This window comes from Spinacia oleracea, chromosome 2 (assembly GCF_020520425.1).
Source record: "Spinacia oleracea cultivar Varoflay chromosome 2, BTI_SOV_V1, whole genome shotgun sequence".
Lineage (NCBI taxonomy): Eukaryota > Viridiplantae > Streptophyta > Magnoliopsida > Caryophyllales > Amaranthaceae > Spinacia > Spinacia oleracea.
In genome coordinates, this window is record NC_079488.1 from 109,465,696 (window position 1) to 109,491,186 (window position 25,491).

At 33.9% G+C, this 25,491-nt stretch overlaps 3 protein-coding genes and 1 pseudogene across 5 annotated transcripts; 1 reads left to right on the forward strand and 3 right to left on the reverse strand.

Annotated features, from left to right (window-relative positions):
- Positions 1 to 88: 88 nt before the first annotated feature.
- On the reverse strand, positions 89 to 5,650 carry LOC110782066 (farnesyl pyrophosphate synthase 1-like). Of its 2 annotated transcripts, XM_056837783.1 has the most exons (13): positions 5,496 to 5,635; positions 3,440 to 3,554; positions 3,011 to 3,029; positions 2,754 to 2,869; positions 2,564 to 2,650; positions 1,593 to 1,709; positions 1,428 to 1,516; positions 1,279 to 1,330; positions 837 to 932; positions 721 to 762; positions 535 to 624; positions 384 to 455; positions 89 to 313 (listed from the first exon to the last, which is right to left on the reverse strand). In XM_056837783.1, the coding sequence occupies exons 2-13, from the start codon at positions 3,449 to 3,451 to the stop codon at positions 185 to 187; spliced, it is 921 nt and encodes a 306-aa protein (XP_056693761.1). In that variant the 5' UTR covers positions 3,452 to 3,554; positions 5,496 to 5,635; the 3' UTR covers positions 89 to 184. The 2 variants fall into 2 exon arrangements, with proteins under 2 accessions (XP_056693761.1, XP_021841827.2); XM_021986135.2 differs by lacking the exon at positions 3,440 to 3,554 and having other exon boundaries at positions 5,496 to 5,650.
- On the forward strand, positions 5,639 to 7,799 carry LOC130468095 (uncharacterized; annotated as a pseudogene).
- A 3,334-nt stretch (positions 7,800 to 11,133) lies between these two features.
- LOC110782063 (cytochrome P450 CYP72A219) lies at positions 11,134 to 17,652 on the reverse strand. 2 transcript variants are annotated; one of them, XM_056837784.1, is made up of 6 exons: positions 17,301 to 17,652; positions 16,245 to 16,459; positions 14,769 to 15,013; positions 13,327 to 13,729; positions 12,055 to 12,160; positions 11,815 to 11,969 (listed from the first exon to the last, which is right to left on the reverse strand). In XM_056837784.1, the coding sequence occupies exons 1-6, from the start codon at positions 17,587 to 17,589 to the stop codon at positions 11,950 to 11,952; spliced, it is 1,278 nt and encodes a 425-aa protein (XP_056693762.1). In that variant the 5' UTR covers positions 17,590 to 17,652; the 3' UTR covers positions 11,815 to 11,949. The 2 variants fall into 2 exon arrangements, with proteins under 2 accessions (XP_021841820.2, XP_056693762.1); XM_021986128.2 differs by having other exon boundaries at positions 11,134 to 12,160.
- Positions 17,653 to 18,810: 1,158 nt separating this feature from the next.
- On the reverse strand, positions 18,811 to 23,682 carry LOC110782061 (cytochrome P450 CYP72A219). Its single transcript, XM_021986127.2, has 5 exons — positions 23,338 to 23,682; positions 22,637 to 22,854; positions 21,694 to 21,938; positions 20,275 to 20,653; positions 18,811 to 19,655 (listed from the first exon to the last, which is right to left on the reverse strand). Exons 2-5 carry the CDS (start codon positions 22,775 to 22,777, stop codon positions 19,227 to 19,229), a joined length of 1,194 nt encoding a protein of 397 aa, XP_021841819.1. The 5' UTR covers positions 22,778 to 22,854; positions 23,338 to 23,682; the 3' UTR covers positions 18,811 to 19,226.
- Positions 23,683 to 25,491: the final 1,809 nt, after the last annotated feature.

Below are 25,491 nucleotides of genomic sequence, written 5' to 3' on the forward strand. Positions count from 1 at the left end.
CTTATTCTTATTACTTGTTAAATCAGATCATACCAGACCAGAAAAAAATCAAACTAGATTAGAAATTAGAAAAACTAGATCAGACCAGTTTCTTCAATTACAGAATTAGTTTTAGAGGTGCTTTGATTTGAGATTAGTTGTGTAATTGAGTTGCTAGTTCAATAATGACTTCAGAAGAAGACTTTCAGTTCTGCCTCTTGTATACTTCAGCCAATAATGACTTCAGAAGTACTTGCACTGCCGCGCTAGGACATGCTTCAATGGATATGATCAGGCTTTCATAGTTTTGACACTCATACTCGGCAAATACACCCTACAAAAGATTGTACAAAGCTTAGGAAGAATATGAAGATGAAGTAGAATAGAGAAGTCAAACAACTAACCTGAAGATTGAGCTCATTATAGAGTTGTTTAACTGTTGCCACACAGACAGGATCTTGTTTACCATAATTTTCCTGAATTCAAAGTTAATGCATAAGAATTGAGTAAACAGAATGATAAAACTCTCTCCTAATTAACTTGATCATAACTTACATATAAGACTTTTTTCTGTTCATCATTACAGAGTTCTAGAGCTTTCACAACCAACCATGAGCACTTGAAATCTTCAATATCAGTTCCGGTCTGAAGTATAAAGCATTAGACACTCAGATAAAGAAACGTATCTGTTCAAGAACATGACGCGGTAGCAATACTTTGCAGTTTGCACCTTTCACTCACCTTACCACTTTGAGGATCTCCGAAACAATCATGATATTCAATCTATAAAAGAAGTAAATAAGTGTTAAAACTCATCAAGAAAAACACAGAATGTCAGAAAAAAGACTAAAACAGACCTGAACTTGTAAATATTTTCCCATATCCATCAGAATGCTTTTGGTATCAAGATGATCTTCAAGCTTTTCTCCTGACATAAGTAAAGCACATGCAACCTGTAAGTAAACGAAACAACATATATCAACATCGAGCCTTGATCTCTTCACCTGATTTGAACTGATTTTTCTAGTTTTTGGTCTGGTCTGAATGTTTTCTGTGAGTGTTTTTTCTGGTTTGGTCTGAATGTTTTCTGTGAGTGTTTTTTCTGGTCTGGTCTTATCTGCTCTGATTTTTCCGATCTGATCTAATAAGCAATAAGAATAAGGTGAAGAGAACAAAATCCGATTTAAAGTTAAAGTTAGAACATGATGTATAATGTATTCATCACATTATTTCTAACTCAACCAAAACTTCAGGCATTCCTACAGCAGTAACACGCGCCAGTTCAAGAATCAAACTTACAGGCAGATAGAATGAGTAGTTTGCAGTTTTGTAGTGAACAATGCGACCATAACTACATCAAGAAAAATGAACTTTAGAAACATTAACTACATAGGAAATTATTCATAAGTGAAGGAAGTATAAATTTAAGTTGGTTTAGTTCAACTAACAGATCAGAGGAATATTTTGAAAGATCTTTCTCATCTTCTAAAGTAATGAGCAGATTGTTCATTTGTCCACCTGCAGTCTGAAATTCCACCTGTAATAGTACACATGACAGATTGACAAGTTATCTGCAACATACTCCTGCACAGATCATATATAGCATCCATTACCTGATCAAATAAATGCAACAAGTCCACATAATACTTCTTATCCCTGAAATGCTTCCGGAGTACTCTTGGAATTCTTTGTCGAAGTATTACACCATTGTTAGCAGCAAACATACACACCTGAAAGAACTCAAAGAAGTGAGAACACGGTCTATTTTTATTAGCGGACAAATTTGTCAAAAATTACCTTATAAAAAAAATGTTAGTAATTAATTATCTTATAAAAGAATATTATGTTGTAAGATACTACCTTTAACTAAATTTTGAACATAAAATCGAAATTACGGGGTTGACATTACTACGTGTATCTCACTTGGTATCTCACGGGAAATGAGTAATTTAATGGCGCGTGAGGTGCATGTCGTAAAGTCATCCACGGAATTTTGAGTCAAGACTCATCATTTGGACAAAGGGAGTATATTTTAATTACAACATAAATTTTTTGTCAAGTAGTTAATTACAATATAAATTTTTAATAAGACACTTAATTACAATATTTTTTGTTATAAGGTAGTTTCTTGCAAAAACAACATTTTATAGGGTAATTTTTGACAAATTTGCCTTTTTATTACTCCCTCCGTTTCTTTTTGTTTTTTGCGTTTTCCTTTTGGGTGTCCAAAATGTTTTGTACATTTCCTTTTATATTATCACATAAATGCCTTAATATTCTATCAAAATTTGTGATCAATGCTTATTTTAACCAATTAAATTTCATTGAGTCATTTACCCACACTCTCAAATTGGGACATTAAATCTTTCACAATTTTCCAATACCAGAATTTTGATAAAAGTGAAAACATTATAAAATAAACTAATTTGTCTTGTTTAAATAATAATAAAAAAAAAGAATTTCAATGCAGATTAATCAGTCGTTAAAACGCGTGTAAAATACAAAACGTAAAGAAAAAAAAAAGATGGAGGGAGTACAAATATTGTGCATAATATATTCTCAAGGGGGTGTTTATTATGCACACCTTTGGATCTTTGAACCAGCAATCCTGATCTTGCCTTGTATGAGGCTTGTCCAAAATGTCATCAAGTTCAAGAAAAAACGCTTGAAGCTAAAAGAATGAATGCAGTGAATCAGTTAGTTTTAGCCACTGAAAGTTATGATAGGATGAACATGTCAGGGTAGAAATTCAATTCATATGTGTATTATATTACCCAATTAATACAGCATTGTAGTGCAGAAGCAAGAAATAATTCATCATCAGTCAATTCTTTTCCTTCTTTCAAGAACTTGTAGCAGTCAAGAACAGAAAACCTTCGGTTCAGTGTTCCTGCAGGCCATCAGATCAAATCAGCAACACAGTTTCATAGCTTCATATTTGACTAAATTAAGAATTTTCAGTGAAATGCCTAACATTATCATGTAAAGTTAAGTTGTAAACAGACAAGAACTATGATTTAAGGTTCCCTACCTCCTGGATTCTGGTGGTCCTGCAGCAGAAAAACAGTAGGTATATCAGCACAAGAAATAGACATTATGTTCTGTTGGTGAATGGTGATAATGCAAAGTTGTTAATATTTGGAATATAATTGCTCAAAAATAGCAGTGTAGACCGCAGGTATGTTGTGGCAAATGATTTTTGCCGCGGTCAAGTGGCGGAGCATGCTGACATTGCTTTGTATTTTTCTTCATGAAACCAATAGCTACGTGGAGTTTGAAGTCCTTAAGACTTAAGAGTTAGGATGATTACAATATTTGCGGGCCCCACAAATATCCTTCTCATCAAATTAATTCTACTCCTATCTGTACACGGCATATACATATCAAAGCCCCCTTTTCTTTTTCACATATACGAAACAATTAACCCACAGAAAAACAATACTTCATACCAAACACAAACCTTAAACTCCATTAGATATCTGGGCAGTTCTTGAGCAGTTTCACCTTTCAAGTTCGGGTGCACGGATTTGAAGGAGAGTTGTGTTAATCTTGGGGGGCGTTCGTCACTTGAGAGCCTGTACCGGTAGTGGCGAAATTTGCTTCTAAGTCAGTGGCCTCCATACCACGACACAACTATATTATATTGGTAATATCTTATACGATAATTATTCATAAATTTTTGATTTCAACAGTTACTTTTTCTACATGTTCTACTTTTCAGACCCAATAAGTTTAGAAAAAATAAGGTTTTTTCAAAGCAGTAAAACACTTTCTAATGCTATTGTTCCATATAGAGATGGCCAACGTGGCGGGTTGGGTGGGTCATGGGTGGGTTTGGTGGGTCGTGGGTCGGGGATAATTGACACACGACCCACCTCAGTTAAACTAGGGTGGGTCGAGTCGTGGGCTGTGTCGGAAAAATAGACACAGTCAATGATGGGTCTTGGGTTACGTGGGTCGTGGGTCGAGGTGGGTTGTGCGGGTCGGGTGGGTCTGATGGGTTTGTTGGGTTACGACAGATGTGATTTCGGTGGTTCAGGTGGGTTTACTGTTTACATGAGTTTTAGCGATAAAAAAGTTATAAAATTTGTATGAACTTCAATTAATTAATTAATTAATTTTTATGTTATTCACTTACTCGGATAAATGTGGTTAATGTATATTTACACAATAAAATTAGAATTTATTAGCATTTTAAACATACAAAATTATTTAAATTATGATGAGTTTCGCGGGTTGGGTAGGTTGGTTTTGTGTGTTGGGTTGGGTGGGTCGGGTGTGTCGTGGCGGGTTGTGTCGGGTCCCATGGGATGGGTCGAAATGGGCTGTGTTGAAAAAATACGACCCACAACACATCAAAATAAATATCTGGGTTGGGTTGTGTCATAACAGTATGTCCGACCCATATGACCCACTATGGGTTGTGTCAGGGTGGGCTAGGTCAAACCCGACCCACTCGCCATCTCTACTCTCTAGTTCCATATGATACTAAACTTCCATTTCATAACCAAATTCGGAAACTGTTAACTTTTCGTTAATACTTCGTATAAGAAATATGGATTTGGCTTGAGCGACCCAAGAACAAAGAGAGTTCTGTTTAGCTATAAGTTCAAATTAAATTTCAGCGCCAAAGGCATTTGGCTATGAGAAGATTAGCCAGTGTAGTTCATAAGTCATAAGTTGGTTATTATAGTTCATGTTCTTCGATGTGGTAGACTCAAAATATGTAATTTTACATGGGTAAACAAAGAAAATTGAAGGCCCTAAATTGGAAATTTTCAAACAAAATCACAAAGAAACGTCAATTAGAAAGTTAAGCCCATTAAGAAATCTTATAACCAAAAACCAAAAATTAAAAATGTAACTAAAAGGTATGCTTAAATTTCCCTTAATTTGGGTTCATATCATGCAATTCATCCAAAAATCAAAATCAAAATGTAACTAAAAGGTATGCTTAAATTTCCCTTAATTTGTCCCTTAATGTAACTACGGAGTAAAAGGTATTTTTTTGTTTGCATACAATAAATAGAAAAAAGTCAAAATCAAATTGAAGAAAAAAGTGATTACCACAAAAGTAAGCAGAAATTAGTAAAAACTAAAAAGTGGAGTCTAACACGCACTTACTTGAACGGGATTTGCTCTATAGTATGCGACTATACGTCAAAATTGTCAAAATCGGAATCCTACTTTGAATTGGAAGGGATTCTTACAATTCTATGAACAAGTATATTTAACCTTTTATTCCCAAATTTTATTGAAAGTGCTTACTTATAAGTGAAAATTTTAATAATTGAAATTTATACGTAATATTTGTTTACTAGCTAAATAGGAAATAATTAACAATGTTTATCTATTAATAACTTTCTATGCATGATTCAAAATTTACGAGATTTTCCCTAATTGAGAAAAGTAAAATGTGCAGAATCGTGTAGAATCGTAAGACCATATTTGAATCGTAAAACCTTATAATTCTACGATTTCAATGCGATTTTAACAACCATGGTATATATGCGTACCTCTATATAATTCTTGAGTTCTAAAGTGAAAGTGTTGTCAACCCATTGACGAGAAAAATCAATGAGCTCAAAAGCAGGATCATCGAAGAGCTCAGATTTGAGGACTTGAAAAACATCGAGGAACTTGGATCTGAAATCCCTCATTTGCCCTCTCTTTAATTTCTTGGTTCACTTCTACGTAACCTAGTGTGTTAACTATGTTCAATATGCAACTATATAAATAGTGCGTCCTCTGTCACTCCTTAATTATGCATGTTAAATGTTACTTGTAAGGAAGGACTATTCGCACGTTTTTTCTGGCCGAAATTCCTCACAAATCAACTTCTACTCGATTGGGTGGGAACTTGGAAGTACGCGGACGGTAAATAATGACAGATCTTGAACAGTTTTATGAGGGAGGGGTAGGGCAGGTCATGATTGGTGCGGGACAAAAAAGGATTGGCTACTCTCGGTCCCTCCGTTTCTTTTTGTTCATATTAATGTTTACGCATATAATATGTGCATAATATTTTATAATGGTTATATTATTGTGATTTATTAGAAAACAATCGATTTTTTATTGTAAATGATTTTTCTATAAGAAAATGAATTAATTTTCTTTTATCATTTAAACAAATTTAACACACTGGTCAAGTTATAACATACTAAGTATATTTGATAGAGGGCATCAAAAGTTAAAAAGCTTAAGAGTGATCGACTTACAGAACGATCCGCTCCATAATTTCTGTTCAAAGTGATTTTGACTAGTTGTTGCTTTCTTTGTAGCTATTGTTAAAAAAAGCTGTCTAATTGCATATTATGTCGGGCCAACCTCCGGTCCAAGTACTTTTGACCAGTTGTTGCTTTCTTGTAGCTATTGTCAAAAAAAAAAAAAAAAAAATCAAGGATGTTTAGTTGTTTACGTTAGCTACATAAGTACTCGTTTAGTTGCTTACATTAGCCACTAATATTGTTTAGTTGTTTACATAAGTACTCGTTTAGTTGCTTACATTAGCCACTAATATTGTTTAGTTGTTTACATTAGCCACTAATTAAGGCTAGAGCTGATCAACGTTGGTACGGCCCGCTGACCCGACCCGACCCGAAATTGCCCGATTTTGGGCAGCCTATTCCGGCCCGGCCCGGACTTTTTAAAAAAATTACGGGCTTTGGGCAACGTAAAATAACAATTTTAGTTATAAATTTGGCCCGACCCGAAAATGGCCCGAAAAGCCCGCTATTTTTGGCTTGAAATAGCGGGTTTTGGGCACAAAAAATCGGCCTGAAGTTTGGCCCGGCCCGACATAACGGATAGATTTTTATGCCCTTGGCCCGGCCCGCCTTTTGATCAGGTCTAATTAAGGCCCATAATTATACGAAGAGGATTTACTTACTTGGCCTCCAAGTACGTACGCCTAATCAATTTCTATAATACAACGAATCTTCAACAAACAACCTAATCTCACTTCAACTCAAAGAATAATTATCAATCAATGCAGATCTTTGTAAAAACCCTAAGAGGTAACACCATAACCCTCAATGTCGAACCTCACAACACCATCAACGACATCAAATAAAAAATCGAAGAAATGGAAGGAATTTCGAAAAATCAACAACGTATTCTCTACGCCAACAAAGAGTTAATCGACGAAGACGATCTCGAAACACTCGAAATTAACAAGGAAGCAACCCTTAGTCTCACCTCGAGGCTTCCCGGTGGTTCGAACTACGTGTACGAACCCTCGTTGTTAAAATTGGCGGAACAATGTAACGTTAATAAGAAGGTGTGTCGTAAGTGTTACGCTAGGCTTCCACTTAGAGCTACTAATTGTCGCAAAAAGAAGTGTGGCCATACGAACCAATTGCGTCTTAAACAGACTTGGTATGCCAGATGCCGAAAACCTTTTAATTAAACAAGAGTTATTATTTATTTTGTGGAATTTGTTTTAATATATAGTTTTGAAATATCAAATTTTAATAATTTTTACCCATGTAGAGTTAGAGATATTTACATGTTACGTCGCGTCTTGAAGACTGTGATAAGTCAAATAAGACAACTTTTAAACACCGGGAGACTTATTACAAATTCTTGTAAAAGACTGTAAGACACATCACCCATCTTTTGTCAGGTGATCTGATAGAACTAGTCGATTTCTTGTACTCTATTGATGAAATAATGAATAATTATTGAATATTTATTGCGTTGTTAACTTATTATGTGTTATATTTCTGTCCTTCGAGGAATAGCAACTATTTCAACCGTTATCTATATTGTTTCATTTCATGGGTATGAAATTACGAACTATTGATTAGTAGAAAGAAACGGATGAGAAGACTAATCCACATATGAGTTGGGATTAATTGTTCCACATAAAAGGAATAGAATTAGACCGATTAACGTATAAGATGTAGCCCACCTATGAGACTATGATCAATTGATTTTAGTATGAAACCCGTCAATCTTATATAGGGCAGTCTTTTCTCTTGTATTAACTTGTATATGGTCCGGTGAGCTTATCACAGTATTATCAACACCTAAGATGAGAGGACCAGTGAATTGAAGAATGCGAGATGAAGAAGATCGAATTGAACAAAATTGAGGTCAAGCAATAATACTTTGTAGCACTAAATCTGTAATTAGTACTCGTATTACCAAAAAGGGTCGCCCTCGTTGAAAATTTATACGAAGTATCAAGTTATCAACTATTTCGGCCAAGACTTGGTTCTTGCCTTGCTACGGATGGTGAACTTCATTGTATATTCCTATCAATATGTTTGAAATTTCCTACATCAATACTAAGACTACTAGTCAATAATCTTTCCACCATCGCTATTTTTTTTTTTTGGTCATTCCATCACCGTTATTAAAAGTGTATTCTATTTATGTGAATTTTCTCAAAATAAAATAAAATATATCGAACTTATTTAAATTAACTTAACTTATTACTTCCTCCGCTCTTATTTATATGATACAATTGGATTTATGACATTATTCACACATGCTTATTTGGATTCATTTTGTGATTTATACTTAAGATAAAACATAGTCGTGTAGGGTTTTATTAGATTCGTCTCAATAAATATTTTTTAAATATCAACTTTTTTATTATTTTTTTCTAATCCATAATTAAAAAGATTAATCTTTAAAATTGTGCATTGACAAACGTGCCTAAATAATTGTTATAAAAATGAATAGAGGAAGTATAACTTATTTTTCCTGTAATAGGTGAAAATAAGGTGAATATAAGAGAGCACAATTCACTACTTCTCCCCATCCAAAATAAATAAATAAATACTCGTAGAAAGACTCAGTTCCATGTTGGATGGAAGACTTAGGTGCAACCACCCTTTGTATATAGTTTACTTACATAGTTACATGTGAAACCTATTAATTCAGTACCAAAATTAATTTGTTTATTTCAACTTCCTAATTTTTTTAAAAGCTCATGAAAATGACATTTTTGGAATTACAAAATTAAATTATATGCAACTTGATTTTGATATAATATAAGTATAAGTTAATTTGGAATAATATATAGTGTCTTCTAAACAAACCCAAGAGACCAAAACAAATGGGGAAGCTTTGTTGTTCATCAGAGGATGAAGAGTCAAATGTGATGCCACTCTTGATTGTGGCGTTTGTTGCGGTGATGCTATTCTATGTCTGCCTCCAGGAACCACCTCGCCGCCGACGCGTGGTTGTTTACCGGTGCTTTTGATCGGTAAACAACATATATAAGTGTTTGTCATCATCACTCTTCTTCTATTTTTGAGTCTACGTAGCTTTTTTGAATTGTATTTAGTTTAATTTTATGTTTTCGTATTTCTTGAATTTCTACAAAGGTTAATATATATTATGTCTAAATTTTTATTGTTTTTTTTATCATCGTCATTTATGTTTGCATTTACTTATGTTTTTACCATAAGGTTTCATCGTCCATGGCTTTAATTTGGCCTCGTTAATTAGAGTGTTTGTACTAATGAGATACAAATTACAATTAGGAATTGAAATTGTAAAGTAAAACGGAATGGTCAACGTTTTCTGTGAAGTGGTAGTTAGTGGTTCGCAACAAAAACATTAAAATTAGGAATTGAAATTTTGATGTAAAACGGAATATTTAGGGCGTGTTCGGCGGTAGCGTTTGAGGTAGCGGCTAGCGTTTTGACCTAGTTAAGACGCTATTTGTAAAATTTGTAAGTGTTTGGTAAATTAGCGATTTAGGTAGCAGTTAGCGGTTAAGGTAGCGGTTTGGTAGCTTTTGTCAAACGTTAAAATTAGTAGCGTTTAAAGTAGCGGGTAGCGTTTGATAAATTTATAATAAAGTTTTAAATAATATTCTAGCTTTTATTTTTATTTTATAATATCAAATTATCAACCACTACTTTTACCGAACACTCATATTAGTTACCCGTTACTTTGACAGCTAACCGTTACCCGCTACTATTCACCGCTACTCGATACTCTCATATTAGTTACCCGTTACTTTGACAGCTAACCGTTACCCGCTACTATTCATCGCTACTCGATACTCTAACGCTACCCGCTACTCAACCGCTAACTACTATCTGCCATCGCAATTTTTATCGAACAGGGCCTTAACGTTTTTTGTGAAATGGTAGTAGCTTGTAACGAAAACATTGGTACTACGTACTTGATAAGTTAGTTATTCGCAAAAGTTGAAACTTAAAAGATACTGTCTCCAGCACAGGTTGGATTCATCAATTTGGGAGGGATGATTCATGATTCAATTTTGGTGGTGTTGTACGTTGACCGTTTAATTTGCATAATGACATATTGATATAGTGACACAATGTCAACTATTTTTAAGCATATCTATCAATTGAATAAAATACGACATTGGGATGGACCCGGTCAATATTTAATTTGTGTTAACAGTGACGATTTCAGAAATTGAGAAGTGAGGGTGCGATTGTAACTAGACTATTAAGTATAAGTAAATGGGCCTCTCCTAAAAATGTTATGTAGTACATAATCAAACCAAAATCATTCACGTCATTTACATTATTTTACTTTTTTGACAACTACGAAATACTTCATATGTCTAATTAGACCATGTATCTAACATTTTTTATGGTTCATTTATCATTGTTAAACAATTTTGTTAATCATACCGGTAGAAAACAAAATCAAATTTTTTCACTTTTTATATGAAACGGTTAACCAATTTTAACTATACTACTTCGTACTATAAAATTTCAAATACTAATGGTAAATATTGCGTGTTGGCAAACTGTGAAACCAGTATGTCTTATGCAAGTTTGGTCCAACTAGTAATGTTAACATGTACTCCATTATCACATAAGTAGTACATTACATAAGAAGTAATCATCCATTTAGACTATAGTAAGTCCTTAAAGATTTTCTTGTTTGTACCTGGTCTACAATAATAAATTTAAAACTAATTTCCTTAGATATTGTAACTATTTTTTGAATCAAAGTAATCCTATATTTTTAAAAGAGAATCGCGCGTGACTTAAAATCACATTATTCAAGCACAATATGTACTAACGACACCAATTTGATACTTTTTCATAATAATTCTAATAAACATGTAAGAATAAATTATACGGAGTAATCAAAGTGTTAACTACAATAAATTTAGTGTGAACCATATCTATTAAGAATTAGTGTGTCGGGCCACCACGAGAACGAACCATAACTTTAAAATATTTCTCCCTCAATTAAGTACATAATCTTACAACTGGCAGGCCTTAACTTCTACAATGGAGGTCAATACATGTAAAGAATCATTTTGTACAACATACCCCCCAAAAAAGGAAAATTCTTTATGGTATTATACTTTTGCAAATTCTCAATGATAACAAAAAAATTTGTTACTTTCTCTACAATAGCATTAATAATATGTATTCTCTCTAGTCTAACATTATTTCAGTAATTTCGACCTAATTATTACAACTATTATGAACTACGGAGTACATATACCTCCAACTAAGCGCTGACATGTTGAGAAATCTAATCATAAACTAGCCAGAGCTCCCTTTGTTCTAAAATACTCGCAACAGTTTGACTTTTGCACAACTCATAATTTACTTTAACAAATTTTCGTTCTAATATATAAAAATCAAATGTTATTGTGTAATATGTTGTAGGATTAGTCATAATGTACGTAGTACGTACGTATTACCCGTATAATTTGTTTTTTAGAGTAAGAAGAAGGAACTCTACTTAACCAGCACCTCTCACATATTAGCCAACCCAGTTACGCACGTCTTTAGATACGGTGTAATATCAACTTAGCACCAAATTGAGGTCGAAGAGTTCCACAACCTATAGTAGGAGCATGAGCATAAGATGGTGAGAGCTCTAAATAAAAACGTTGCAAAATCATTGCCAATGCCATTTTAGCCTCCATCATCGCAAAATTCGATCCAATGCATATCCGAGGCCCCCAACCAAACGCAAAGAAACACATATTCCCCCCTATAGTGGCTTTCAAAAGTCCTTGTGAGAATCTGTTTGGGTTAAATTCTTTTGCATCTGAACCCCATAACTTTTCACTGTGATGAATAAAAATTGATGGCAAATGAATTTGTATACCTGCTGGTAGAACCATGTCTCCTACTCTTGTTTCATGGATAACCTTTCGATTAAGGGAAAATACCGGTGTGTATAGTCGTAGAACCTCGTGAAGTATCATATTCACCTAAAAACGTATCAATTTAGCACATATATTCAGATCAGAACCAGATCACATCAAATCAGAATTTATAAAATTCAGACTACCATAATATGTTATTTTACGTGAAGAGAACATATCCTTAGCTAGCGGTAGATATATTAATAATTAAGGGACTATATATATTTGTAATCATGTCACTTATCAATGTATCACCAGGATTTTCATTTACGTACCCCTAAGTATCTGCAAACATCAAACGTAACATAAGTATATGACCAATATTGAAACTCAATTTTACTTATATGTGAGTTGTCTTATATTGGAGAAAGATTTAAGCTTGAATAGTTACTCGCGTTATTGCCAATTAGTTTTATTTTGAAATCTCAATGGAACATATAAATAAGTAGACTGACCACTCTTTCTCCTTATTAGGTTGCCCAGACCCATTTTATATTTTCTGAAATCTAACAACCAATATTTCGCATCTAAATAAGTTAAAGTGGATCTTAAATGTTATTGAATGTATTTTTTGTGTTTTTTTCCACTTAATTGGGTCCTTATCAATTGTCATACTGGATATAGTTAAATTACATGCATATTAAATATAGTACTCCTTCCGTTCTTAAATATTAGTCATGTTTTGACTTTTCAATTCGTTTCAATTCAATATTTAAACGTAAATATCTTCAAATACGCATGTCAAAAAAATATAAAAATTTGATATTGTTATACTACACATTAAGACGAACAAAATAAAATCTCACATGAATATGTTTTGAAGTACGTAGTGGACAGAAATTAGAAGATTCTCTTTAATTGTGAAACGTCAAGATTTCAAATGAGACTAATATTCGAGAACATAAGGAGTAGGTTTTTTTTATCAACTAATCTTATATCCATTATTGAAATAATTTTGTTTAAAAAATAGTACTTAATGAGGGTGTTTGTCTTTTTATATAGACACCAAGTCCTCCTCTCTTCTCTAATAGAATATAGATACAAATCAAATATTATTATGTAACTAAAATGTAGTTGGATTAGTCATAAAACAAATTTTCATAACATCAAATTTTTATGCTTTTTAAATTTAGAAAATTAGAGATAATTAATGGTCAATTCATGCACTGATAAATGTGTCGGTCAAAGTGATGTATTCAGAAAGAAGACGGAGAGAGTAACACAATACATACCGTTTTAAGTTGGTTTAAGCCATCAACATGAGGTGTATGATGACCAAAAGTTGTGAGAATCTCTTTTCGAGCTTGATCTTGCCAACTTTGATGTTTGCTTAACAAAACAAGAGTCCAAACTAACAATGAAGAAGTGGTGTCTTGACCAGCAATATAGAACATCTTGCACTCTTCTATTATTTCTTCCATGCCCATCTTAAAATGTTGTTGCATGTTATTTCCATCATGTTGATGTTCTTGTGTTCCTTCTAAGTTTGATTTAAGCAACAAACCCAACAAGTCATCTTTAGCTACTTCTCCATCATCCATTGCCTTTTGCCTCCTTTGAATCATACCTTTTAACAAAGACTCCATTTCATTGATGATCTTCTCCTCTCTCTTGTTCGTTGTAGTTGGAAGAAACCTAAATAAGAATCAATATATTTCCAAAGATAAGAAACCTCAAAGTATTGGCCAATGACCAACTTAGGTTTTGTTCACTGCTAACTTATTTTTTTGCTTATTAGATTCATATCACACCAAATCAAATCAGAAAAAGAAATAAAACACTCACATAAAACATTTAGACTAGATCATACCAGACTAGAAACTAGGTACATCAGACCAGATCAGGTAGAGAGAACAAGGTCTTATAAAACTAGCTAGTTGGCTACTACTCCTATTACCACTACAAGAAATTGTACTATTAACGACAGAAAATCCTGTCGTTGTAAAGGCCAATAGTGGTGGAATTTCTTGTCCCGAATCCGTCATAAAAAGGGTGTCAATGATGTAAAATGTCGTTGTTAGCCCGTTGTAAAAGACACTTGCGACGGTTGTTCTTGTCTTTATTTGGTTGTTAGCCCCGTCGCAAAAACCTTTTGCTAAGGGATTTTTGACCCGTTATTATTGGGTTGTCATTAATGATACAAATTCTTGTATTGTACCATTCGGATATAAATTACAATATACTTCGTATATGATAAACCCTAATGGGTTTGTATGTGGTCGTACTCTTTTAATTTCAGCGTACGTGGGTGTTTATGTGACCCGATGGAATTGATCAAGGTGTATTACTGTTAGAATATGTATTGAATCAGTTAATTAAGCCCCTTACTGTAACGTCCAAATACGGAGATCTCGTTGTCCGGTCAGCGAATTGGGGTTCAGGGGCAATGCGCCCTGGTTTAAGGGTTCGTGGACACAACATGGTTATCTGTTTTTGTCCATTTTTTCTAGAGATTACTATATAAACTCTCTAAGCCATAACCTGGTTGTATTTTGTAACCTATACTCCTCAAGATCAATATAACTTCCATCTACTCTGCCGTGGACGTAGCTAATTTAACACATTGTTAGTGCACCTTAAATCTCTGTGTTCTTTAGGTTCTTTGTAATCTTTCTTGCTTCCGTTCTAATAATTATGTTCATATACTAGCTGAGGATCAAACAAAGGCTAATACCTGGACCCAGGAATGTAAACTGAGTGCATAGCTTGTACAGTAATGGAGGTGTGTTCTCTAAGAAGTTCAAAAACCCTCCTTCCTTGTTCAAAACTACTCCCAAATGCTGCACGAGATATTGCATCTGCTGAAAGATTGTGTAGATATGACCACATTTCTACCTCACTCGATCCTGTTTCGGATGTCATCTTCTCCCATTCTTGGATCATCTCATTACAACTCGCATGAAAAGCCGGCACCATATGCTACAACAACAAATATAACACACATGCAAACTCTTAATTAATTAAGGTGATTGTACAATAAATTAAATATCATACTACGTAGAAGAAAACAAACTTATCTCAAAAATGCTTAAAAGTTACTACATATCATGTAAAAGTAGTTTACTCCGTATTTATAGTGACAAACATTTTCTCGTTAATAAAATTACCCTTCAAAATCGTTTATAACGTATAAAGGTAGTCACATTTATAAACCCTTAAACAAATTTCCCACCAAAAAATAGTTCATAATATATAAAATTAATCAAAACATGTTAAACCTTTTAAAGCTGATTAAAAGTTACCACGATATGTCGTTATATAAATAAATTTATTGTACAAAATATGAAAGATTTTACAATAGATACATTAAAATGGTAGCCACCATAATGTATTTAATCTCAACCATTGAAATATGTTGACCAATCTAAATCGTTGATTATGCTGACTTCAAAGTATTTTATTTTTTAATTATAATTAGTTTTTCAATAAAAATAAATGCATTAAAAATACCCCACTTTCATATTCTAAGCATCCACGTTCTTATAAGCAGTTTTTATCACTGACAAAAAAAATGAACAAAATTTCTGAAACATCAATCCAAAATTGATGTTCTTGTTATGAAATTAACGATTTGAGATCCTCCTAATCGGGGTTTTGGTAAATTGTCTGAAACTTCAATTCAAAATCGATCGCTATTGCCAGAAGTTGGTAGGGGTGGATGTTGCAGAGAGAATTGCATATTATGGGATAACATCAAATTTGATGAGCTATTTAATTGGACCGTTGGGGAATAGTAGGCGTTTGTTAGGAGTTTCTCCAGGATCAAGAATCAGAAAATATCAAAAAATTAAATTAAGATTGAACTTGTTAAGTTAATGGAGGAGGATTTCTAATTTATTTTTATAAAAAAATATATTTATTCATGAATAAAAAGTCAGCATAATTTGATGAGTCAACAAAGATAAAGGGTTGAGATTCATTTTATTATGGTGGCTACCATTTTATGGTAGCCATTGAAAAGTCTTCCACAAAATATACACGCAACACCTTTTGCAAACACTAGAAGTTCCAAAATCATAAGAAAAATTCAAATGGAATACATATACTTCGTACGTAGTATATGATTTTTTTTAAAAAAAATATTACGGAGTATATCTTGTTAGACTGCTTCGATGTTCATTTTTATGCAACGATTAAAATATTTATGAACCTTAATTTTGTCCATATGGAAGGCAGGATTAAGCAACTTTCTTTCTCGAGCCCATTTATGTCCTTCGAGTCTAACCAACCCATTTGTTAGCCTCTTCATAAGTGGAGTTGCCGTCTTTGGAAAATCATATATCTTCATCATTATTTCTCTTATTTCTTCTGGTTTTGTTATGCTCACTATTGGTGTTGGCCCATTCCACAAAAATGATCTTTCACCTGTACTTTTACAAATTTATTTTCAGTTAACAATAATTAATAATAATAATAATAATAATAATAATAAAACTAAAAAAAAAAAAATAATAATAATAAATACGAGTATATAATAATAATAATAATAATAAAATAATATGTACATAGTATTCCCTTCGTTCCTTAATGTTCTTCCCGGTTGGAATCGGGGGATTAAGTAAAATGTAATCTTTGTATGATTGAGTGTAAAAGATTTTACTTTTTGGAATAAATGAAAGAGAGAGAAAATAATAAAGAAAGAAAGGAAAGAGATATTTTATTAAAATAATCATAAAATAAGGTGGGTGAAGGAATTTATGGGTGCGAATGAATTAAAAAATGTGGGTGAAGAAATCAATAGGAATAATTGGGTAGGTGGGTGAAATAAAGATAGGATATGGTAGGAAAATAAATTTAGGATGTGGGTATTTTGGTAAAAAAAAAAAAGGAACGCCAAATCAAGAAACAGGAATACTCCGTAACATTTAGGAACGGAGGGAGTAGCTAGTACTCTGTAATAACAATAAAATGAGAAATAATAATAATAAACTTCATATGTTCCTTAAATATTATATCATGGTTGATTTTACGCTCTCGATCAACACATGACTTTGGCTCTTAATATATTGAATTATGTATAAGTGAAAATCATAAAAAGTTGATATTCAGAAGATATATAATGATTACTAATCTAACCAGACCCCACATAACTATAATTTTTATTATATATGAATTACATAAGATGACCAAAAGTTTAATTAGTATAAATAATATTTAGAAAAAAAAAATAGTGCAATATTTAAGGAACGAAGGAAGTAACAATTACCATAGGTCTTCATAATTTGATGATGAAACGGGAAGATCCGAGGTATAAAATCATTCGAAAAGCACTCCATGGGCTTAGAAGTGGTACGTTTCACCATTTGGGCAATATCTTTGGTATCACCAAACAATATCCTATAAGAGTGACCTCGAAATCCTTGTTTTATAAGACGTCTTTCTAACATTTTTGGTGTCAACCACACCCATTTAAATGCTTTCCATATCAATGCTATTGCCAAAATACACACCAAGGAAAATGTAACATTATTATTGCTCAAGACTACCTCCACCATTTTCTTACTCTAATTTTATTTATTTTTTGTGTTTGATTGTGAGAAAGAAAGGAAAAGATATAGAGGTGTAGTATTTATAAACATAAGCCTAATGGTTTTGACTTTTGAGGCCAATAATTTGCATAGCATGGTCCATAATTATTGACGTAATTAACTATTGTAATAAGTCTTTTTTTGAAGGGGGTGGTTAGCTTAATGCGGATTGCGGAGGGCCCTCCTAATTACAAAATGCTTTAGTATACTTTCGAACATGACATTAAGACATTAATTAATTTCAACGATTATATCAAAATTAATTATATTATATTACTCCGTATCTTATAAGTTAATGCATGTGTTAATGCATGTCCGAGCCTCACTCAACTTTTTTTTTAATTTCAACGATTAGTATATAATATTACACAATTAATGCCTGAGTCATTAAGAATCATAACCTAGCTATATGTGAGTCTGGACTAATTGTTAAGAGAAAACAAAATTAAAAAAAATAAAAATACATGAGATTGGTAGGTTACTCCACCTATCATCAATCAGTTTAGAATAAAGCTATATAAAAGTTAAATATGGCTAGAGTTTCCTCCAACGTAACGTTAGGGTCAACTTAGCCTGATCAAAGAACCACTCAACTAATCTATAAATATCTTATTTTATGTCATATTATTGAAAATATATAGGTAAACATGGCATATCCTAATTAATAAATAAAAATAAGTGAATTGGAAGACCACATAAAAAATATAAGTTGGAAATTGGCATGAAATGTCCTTGATTTATGATGACATAAGGCACAACTGTAGTTATCTTAAGCTGAGTATTTGATTGGATGCTTTAGCAGCGGTGCGCGCGTGATATCACTGTTTTCGTTTGTTGGATTGAACTATGGGTCAATGGTTAAGTAAAATCACTTAGGCTCTATTATATTCAACTTATTTTGACCTATTTCAGATAAAATAAATTCAGATAAATTCAGTTAAGTTTAGATTCAATAGAAATAAGTTTTTTCAAAAAGTTTTACACAAATAAGTTATTTTTCCAGATAAGTTCAATTAGGTTTAGATAAGTTCAGATAATAAAGTTCAGTCAAAACAAGTCAAATAGAATGAAGCCTTACTCGTACAATATTAAAATTAAACACTCCCTTCTTCTCTAATTATTTGTCACATGCACCAAAAGTACTTTATTAAGAGTTGACGACTAACTAAAATTAAAAAGAGATTAAAATAGAGGGACATAATATATTTTATGTGAGAGTAAAGTTGTTGGTATCCATAAACATTTACAGTAATAGAGAGATTTCCCGGAGACAGACTAAAATGTCAAATAGGGAAAAATGGACAAAAAGAGCTTCCCGCATTGCTCTATCTGTTTCTGAATATGTTCATTAATTTGACTGACACATTTAATTAACAATGCCTAATTTTAACCACTGGTATCTTTATTTATTCGGGTCCTCTATAGGTCTCAAATTCAAATAACTTGGAAATTACAAGAATAACATGTACCCTAATGGAACCCTACAACATAAGCTATATATACTAGCTTCTTATTGAATATCTCTATTAATATTACATACGATATTTTATTCTCTATGATAACTAATTAACTGTGTTATCCTCAAGTTTAGTATGAAATATATTTCAGATACGATGTAATACCACCTTAGCACCAAATTGAGGACGAAGGGTACCACGACCAGCAGTAGGAGCATGAACATAAGACGGTGAAAGCTCTAAGGAAAAACATTGCAAAATCATAGCCAAAGCCATTTTAACTTGCAACATTGCGAAATTTGATCCAATACATATGCGAGGCCCCCATCCAAATGCGAAGAAACATATTTTACCTCCAGTTGCTTTCGAAATCCCTTGTACAAATCTATCTGGGTTAAATTCCTTTGCATCTGAACCCCAAAATTTTTCACTTTGGTGAACAATTACCAATGGTAATTTTACGTGTACACCTGCTGGTAAAATTGCGTCTCCTACTTTCATTTCACGGCTAACTTTTCTTGTGAGGGAAGGTGCCGGTGGATATAGTCTTAGAACTTCATGGATTATCATGTTCACCTAACACAAATTAAAACCAAAAATGTACATTGATTAGTTAATTGTCAAAGTTATTATCTTGGCTCAATTGATAAGACGTAGCGAGGGTGCTTGACTGCTTGTGGCCTTGTGGGGGTTGGGACTTGGGAGTAGGCCGGATCATTGTGAGCCCGGCCCGAAATATAGTGGATCTTGTGCAGATTTTTTACTTTTTTTTAGGCCCGTCCGACCAGAATTAAAAAAAATGGTGGGTTTTGGGCAACTCGATAGAATTTTAGTTATAAAATTGGCCGGTCTGGTCCAAAATGACTCGAAAAGCTCGCTAATGTGTACCTGTAATAGCGGAATTTAGGCAGGGAAAATCGGCCAAAAATTTGGCCCACCCCGAAACTAATCTGAATAGCCCGCTATTTTTTTCCCTGTAATAGCGGATTTTGGAAAGAAATAAAAAAACCGGCCCAAGATTCGGCCCGACAAGACATAATAGGAAGAATTATTTGTCGTGGCTCGGCTCAAAGTCGACCCGACCCGTCTTTTGACCAGGTCTAGGGGGAAGCTAACTTACCAATCCCTCTGGCCTACTCCTAAGTGTCTGACGTGTAAATACTGGACCACGAAATCCTGAGGGAGTACTGCGTACCTTTTTAAGGTGGTTTAAGCCATCAATATGAGGTGTATTATGACCAAAAGTGGTGAGAATCTCCTCTCGAGCTTGATCTTGCCAATTTTGATGTTTGCTTAGCAAAACAAGAGTCCAAACTAACAATGAAGAAGTGGTTTCTTGACCAGCAATATAGAACATCTTGCACTCTTCTATTATTTCTTTCATGCCCATCTTAAAATGATGTTGTTCTTGTATTCCTTCTAAGTTCGATTTTAGCAACAAACCCAACAAGTCGTCTTTAGCTACTTCTCCACCCTCCATTTCCTTTTGCCTCCTTTGAATCATATCTTTCAATAACGATTCCATTTCATTGGTGATTTTCGCCTCCCTCTTGTTTGTTTTAGTTGGAAGAAACCTAGACATCACCAATTAAGAGGGTAACAAAATTAATAATAGGTACTTTTGATTAGAGTATGTACATCTTAATTACGTCACATGCACACTCAAATGTTGGAAATTCTAGTTGAGGGAGCAAAAAAAAAATTATAAATTAAATACTTGAAAATTGTCTCACATTGGTAGAAATTATGTTACTCCGTTGTTTAATATATTGGGTATTGGTGTACTACTTGTTCGAAAAAGTGTGGTCACATAAACACAAGCACACAACAGCCGAGTTAGATTGGGCTCAAGACTTGGGGAATGCGATGCGTGTGTGGGTTGTGCGCCTAAGTATTTTTATCGGTATCCAGTTACCCACTACCCAACCTATTAAGATTAATGGTACATTATTCTGCTTCTAATCATTTAGCCGTTTTTTACCGTTGTCATTCTCTAAGAGTGATTAGACCTGATCAATGGTCGGGTTCGGGTCGGGCCATGGCCTTAAAATCTGCCCATTATGCCTGGTCGGGCCAAGCTTTGGGCGGCTTTTGTTTGCCCGAAACCTGCTACTCTGGGCCAAAAGTGCGTGCGTTTCAGGCCATTTTCGGGTCAGGCCTAATTTATAACTAAAAGTGTAGTTTTACGTTATCCAAAACCGCCAAATATTTTTTTTAAATCGGGTCTGGCAGGGAAATCGGGCCTAAATATTCTGCCCAAGACACGCTAGTTTTCGGGTCGGGCCACCGAGCCGGGCTCATGTTGATCAGCTCTAAGAGTGATTATCTAATCAAGTCTTTCAGCCAAAACTATAATCTCACAAAAACACAAAACATTAATTAATCTTCTCCAAAAAAAATACTCTTCTATTTTTGGAAAACATTTTGGTCTTCAATCGAGCCTTTTGAGTGCAAATAAGTCTTAACAATGAATTAATTCTAAAGGAAAACCACAAGCTTTCTACTGCACCGGTATAGACCGAAATTGTAATTTGGAATAGCAATTTTCCACAGCTCGACAATCGTTATATTTGTTCATCGCAACATCGAGATAAGTTTGTTCTGTAATAATTACCTGGATCCAGGAATATAAACAGATTGCATGGATTGAACTGTAATTGAAATGTGTTCTCTAATAAGTTCAAAAACCCTCCTTCCTTCTTCAAAGCTACTCCCAAATGCGGCACGAGAAATTGCATCTGCCGATAGATTGTGTAGAAATGACCACAATTCTACCTCACTCGATCCAATTTCCGATGTCATCTTCTCCCATTCTTGTATAATCTCGTTACTACTCGCATGAAATGATGGCATCATATGCTAAAACAATACCAAAACTTAAGTTGTAAGCAAAACGGTATATAAATCCAATTTTAAACTACGGAAACATATAAAGGTAACTATTACGTACTACCTCGGTTTCAACATCATCTTCCAGTTATTATTTGCACTGATATTGAGATAAAAGAGGAAGAGTGTGTGTAAAGAGATGGATAAATATAATAAAATATGGATAAAGAAAGAGAAATGTGTAACAAGGTGGGTGAGTTCAATAAAAAAAAAATGAATAAACACTACAAGAAATTGTGCCGTTAACGACGGAAAATTTCGTCGTTAAAGTCCAAAAATCGTTGATTAATGGCGGGATTTCCTGTCGCGAACCCGTCATAAAAGGGGGCCGTTGTTAATGAAAAATCCCGTCGTTAACCCGTCGTAAAAGACATTTGCGACGGTTGTTCCTGTCTTTGTTTGGTTGTTAGCCCCGTCGCAGACGAGATTTTTAACCCGTCGTAATTAGGTTATTAAAGATACAAATTCTTGGAAGAAAATATGAGAAATTGAATGAAAAGTTGTAAATATTGTGTGGTCAGAAAGGCAACATAGTAAATTTTTATGTTCAGATATAGTATAAAACATAATGTAAAAACATTATAAAAACGGACCAAAGTGAAAAGTATAAAAATCATTTTAAAACGGATATAGAGTATACGAAGTACATTACAAAAACAATAACAAACCTTTAATTTCTCCATATGGAAAGCAGGGTTAAGTAACTTTCTGTCTTGAGCCCATTCTTGGCCTTCAAGCCTTGTCAAACCATTAGTAATCCTTTTAACAAAGGGATTTTTTATTGTCTTCTGAAAATCATTCATCTTCATCAATATTTCTCTTATTTCTTCCGGTTTTGTTATTATCACCGATGGTGTCGGTCCATCCTATATGAATGACTTATCACCTAAATATATCAATAAATCAACCCTTAATAAAAAATAAAAAAAATTAAGGAACATACGAGAAAAAAAATATATGTATACTACCTTCATTTCTGAAAGTTCTTTACGCTTTGAATAATGTGTCCAAAGTATGAAAACTTTGACCGTAATTCTCACTATTATATACATCAAAACGTTACATGTAAGATCTTGTTAGATTTGTCTAGTTATGCATTTTCAGAATATCAACTTTTTATAATTTTTTCACATACGAAATTGGATATACGAAGTATTATAGTTAAATATTGCATTAGAGTCCGTGCAAATATTAACTGTAAAAACATTATGAAACAGAGGTAGTAGTACGCTAATAACCCAAAATAACGAAAGTTGTGGTATTATATTATATTTGCATGACAATTGACACATACATTAAAAATGAGTCAAATGACCTAAAATTAAACGTGATCACATGTTATATGATGTAGAAAGGGAGGAGGTAATACCATAGTTCTTGATAGTTTGATGGTCGAAAGGGAAAATCCGAGGGATATAACCATTGGAAAAGTGTTCCATGGGCTTGGAAGTGGTTTGTTTGACCATCTCAGCGATCTCTTTGGTGTCACCATACAAAACACGATAAGAGTGACTTCGAAATCCTTGTGTTTTAAGACGTCTTTCTAGTGTTTTAGGTTTGAACCATAGCCAATTTAACGTTCTCCAAATCAATGATATGATGATGACATATACTAAGGAGGTTATAATGTTGCTTAAGGTTACCTCCATCATTTTTTAGGTACCAATATTTTTGTTGGTTTTGTGCTTGATTGAGAGAGGAGAAGTGAATTATTGATTACAAAATGAGAAAGATTAATTTAGTATATAAATATGTGGGTGCTTTGACTTTTATGACCATGCATCGTTGATTTGTTGGTCATTTAAAACTTTAAAGACGTCACTACTTACTTGGATTGATGGATGACCAAAGGGTTGACGTCATTGGGCAATATAAAAGTATAAACTAGAAATGAGGACAGGAGGAATCGAACCTCAGTCTTAACCACTAGGTCAAGACATTATTGGTGACATGACGTCATTATTAATGAAGACCTAGAATACAAATTGGTAAAGTAATTAGGGTCATGAGTCTCATGTAGGGATAAATGTCACAGGGTGGGTTTCGCGAGAGACCCGCCCCGCATCCGCCCAAAATAGGTGGGGATGGAGGTGGGTTTGCGGGTTATGGGGTGGGAATGGGTAAAAATATCGTACCCGCCATGGGTGATGGGGAGAGTGTGGATTTTGTGTTGAACCCACCCCGTCCCATCCCCGCCCCGCCCCATCCCCACTCTCCCCGCTTCATACCCGCCATGGGTGATGGGGTGAGTTTGGATTTATTTGCATCTTTAGGTGATAATATGAATTTAGGTGAGATTTTTAATTTTTTTTGTTTGGATTTTTTTGTTATGACGAGTATTTTTTTTTCCGATTATATATATGTTACTTTAGTCATAGGTATTTTTTTTCTAAAGTTAACTTTCATTACTGCGTATATATGGAAAATGTTTGCTAAATAAGAAAAATTAGGCGGGTATAAAGTGGGGGTAAGATGGGGATGGATACCCAGTTGGGTGGTGGGACGGGGATAGATTTTAGTTTACACCCGTTGGGGCGGGGATGAGGATGAATTTTGTACCCGCCATGGGTAATGGGGCGGGGATGGAGATGAAAATTTTAGGTGGAGATAGTAATGGAGAGACCTACATCCGCATCCGCCCCACTCCATTAACATCCCTAGTCTCATGGCGTACCATGATCACATCAAGCACATTTGTTTAGATTTTTACAGTTATGTTGTAATATTTTGAGTGTTTGACTTTGACGGTTAATAAAGTTTGTAACAAAATTTTATTGTGCTAATGAGCTAAATTAAATGTAAATATGTAATGGTCGAATCTTACATCAAAATATCATATTCTAGAGGTTATATCACCTATATGAGTATATCACCATGGTGTTCAAATCTTACCAAGTGAAAGTGCATCTAGATGCAGTCATGCAGATTCCCGAATTGCTTGAAAAGTTGCTATATATTTCTCCTGCATACTCCCTCCGTCCCGGAATACTCGACCCGGTTTGACCGGCACAGAGTTTAAGGAACTTGAATTGACTTATTTAATTTAATAGGTAGTAGTTGATAGTGGGGTATTATTTTAATGTAGTTAGTGGGAGGTGGGTTAAGAGGTGGGGTTGGGGGAGAGTAGGGGTTGAATTTTTAATTATTTTTTGTATGGAGTAGAGGGTAGGTGGGTTAATAGGGGTGGAGTGGGAAATAATATAATATTGTTAGAATATTTCCATTTTTAGAAACAGGTCAAGTATTAAGGGACGGCCCGATAAGGAAAACAGGTCAAGTATTCCGGGACGGAGGGAGTATAAATTTAATTAAAGTATCAAAACCCACATACATATACTCAAACCCAATACATACGGACTGCTTTGTAGTAGTATACATCTGAAAAATCGAAGCCTTTTTACCTCTAAAAAAAAATAAGAAGTTGTCAACTTGAAGCCTGCTACATCTTCACAACTTCACATTCATGAACCTTGTAACTTTCAAAATCAGATACCTTTCACTTCTTATCTTATTTGGTAACTTC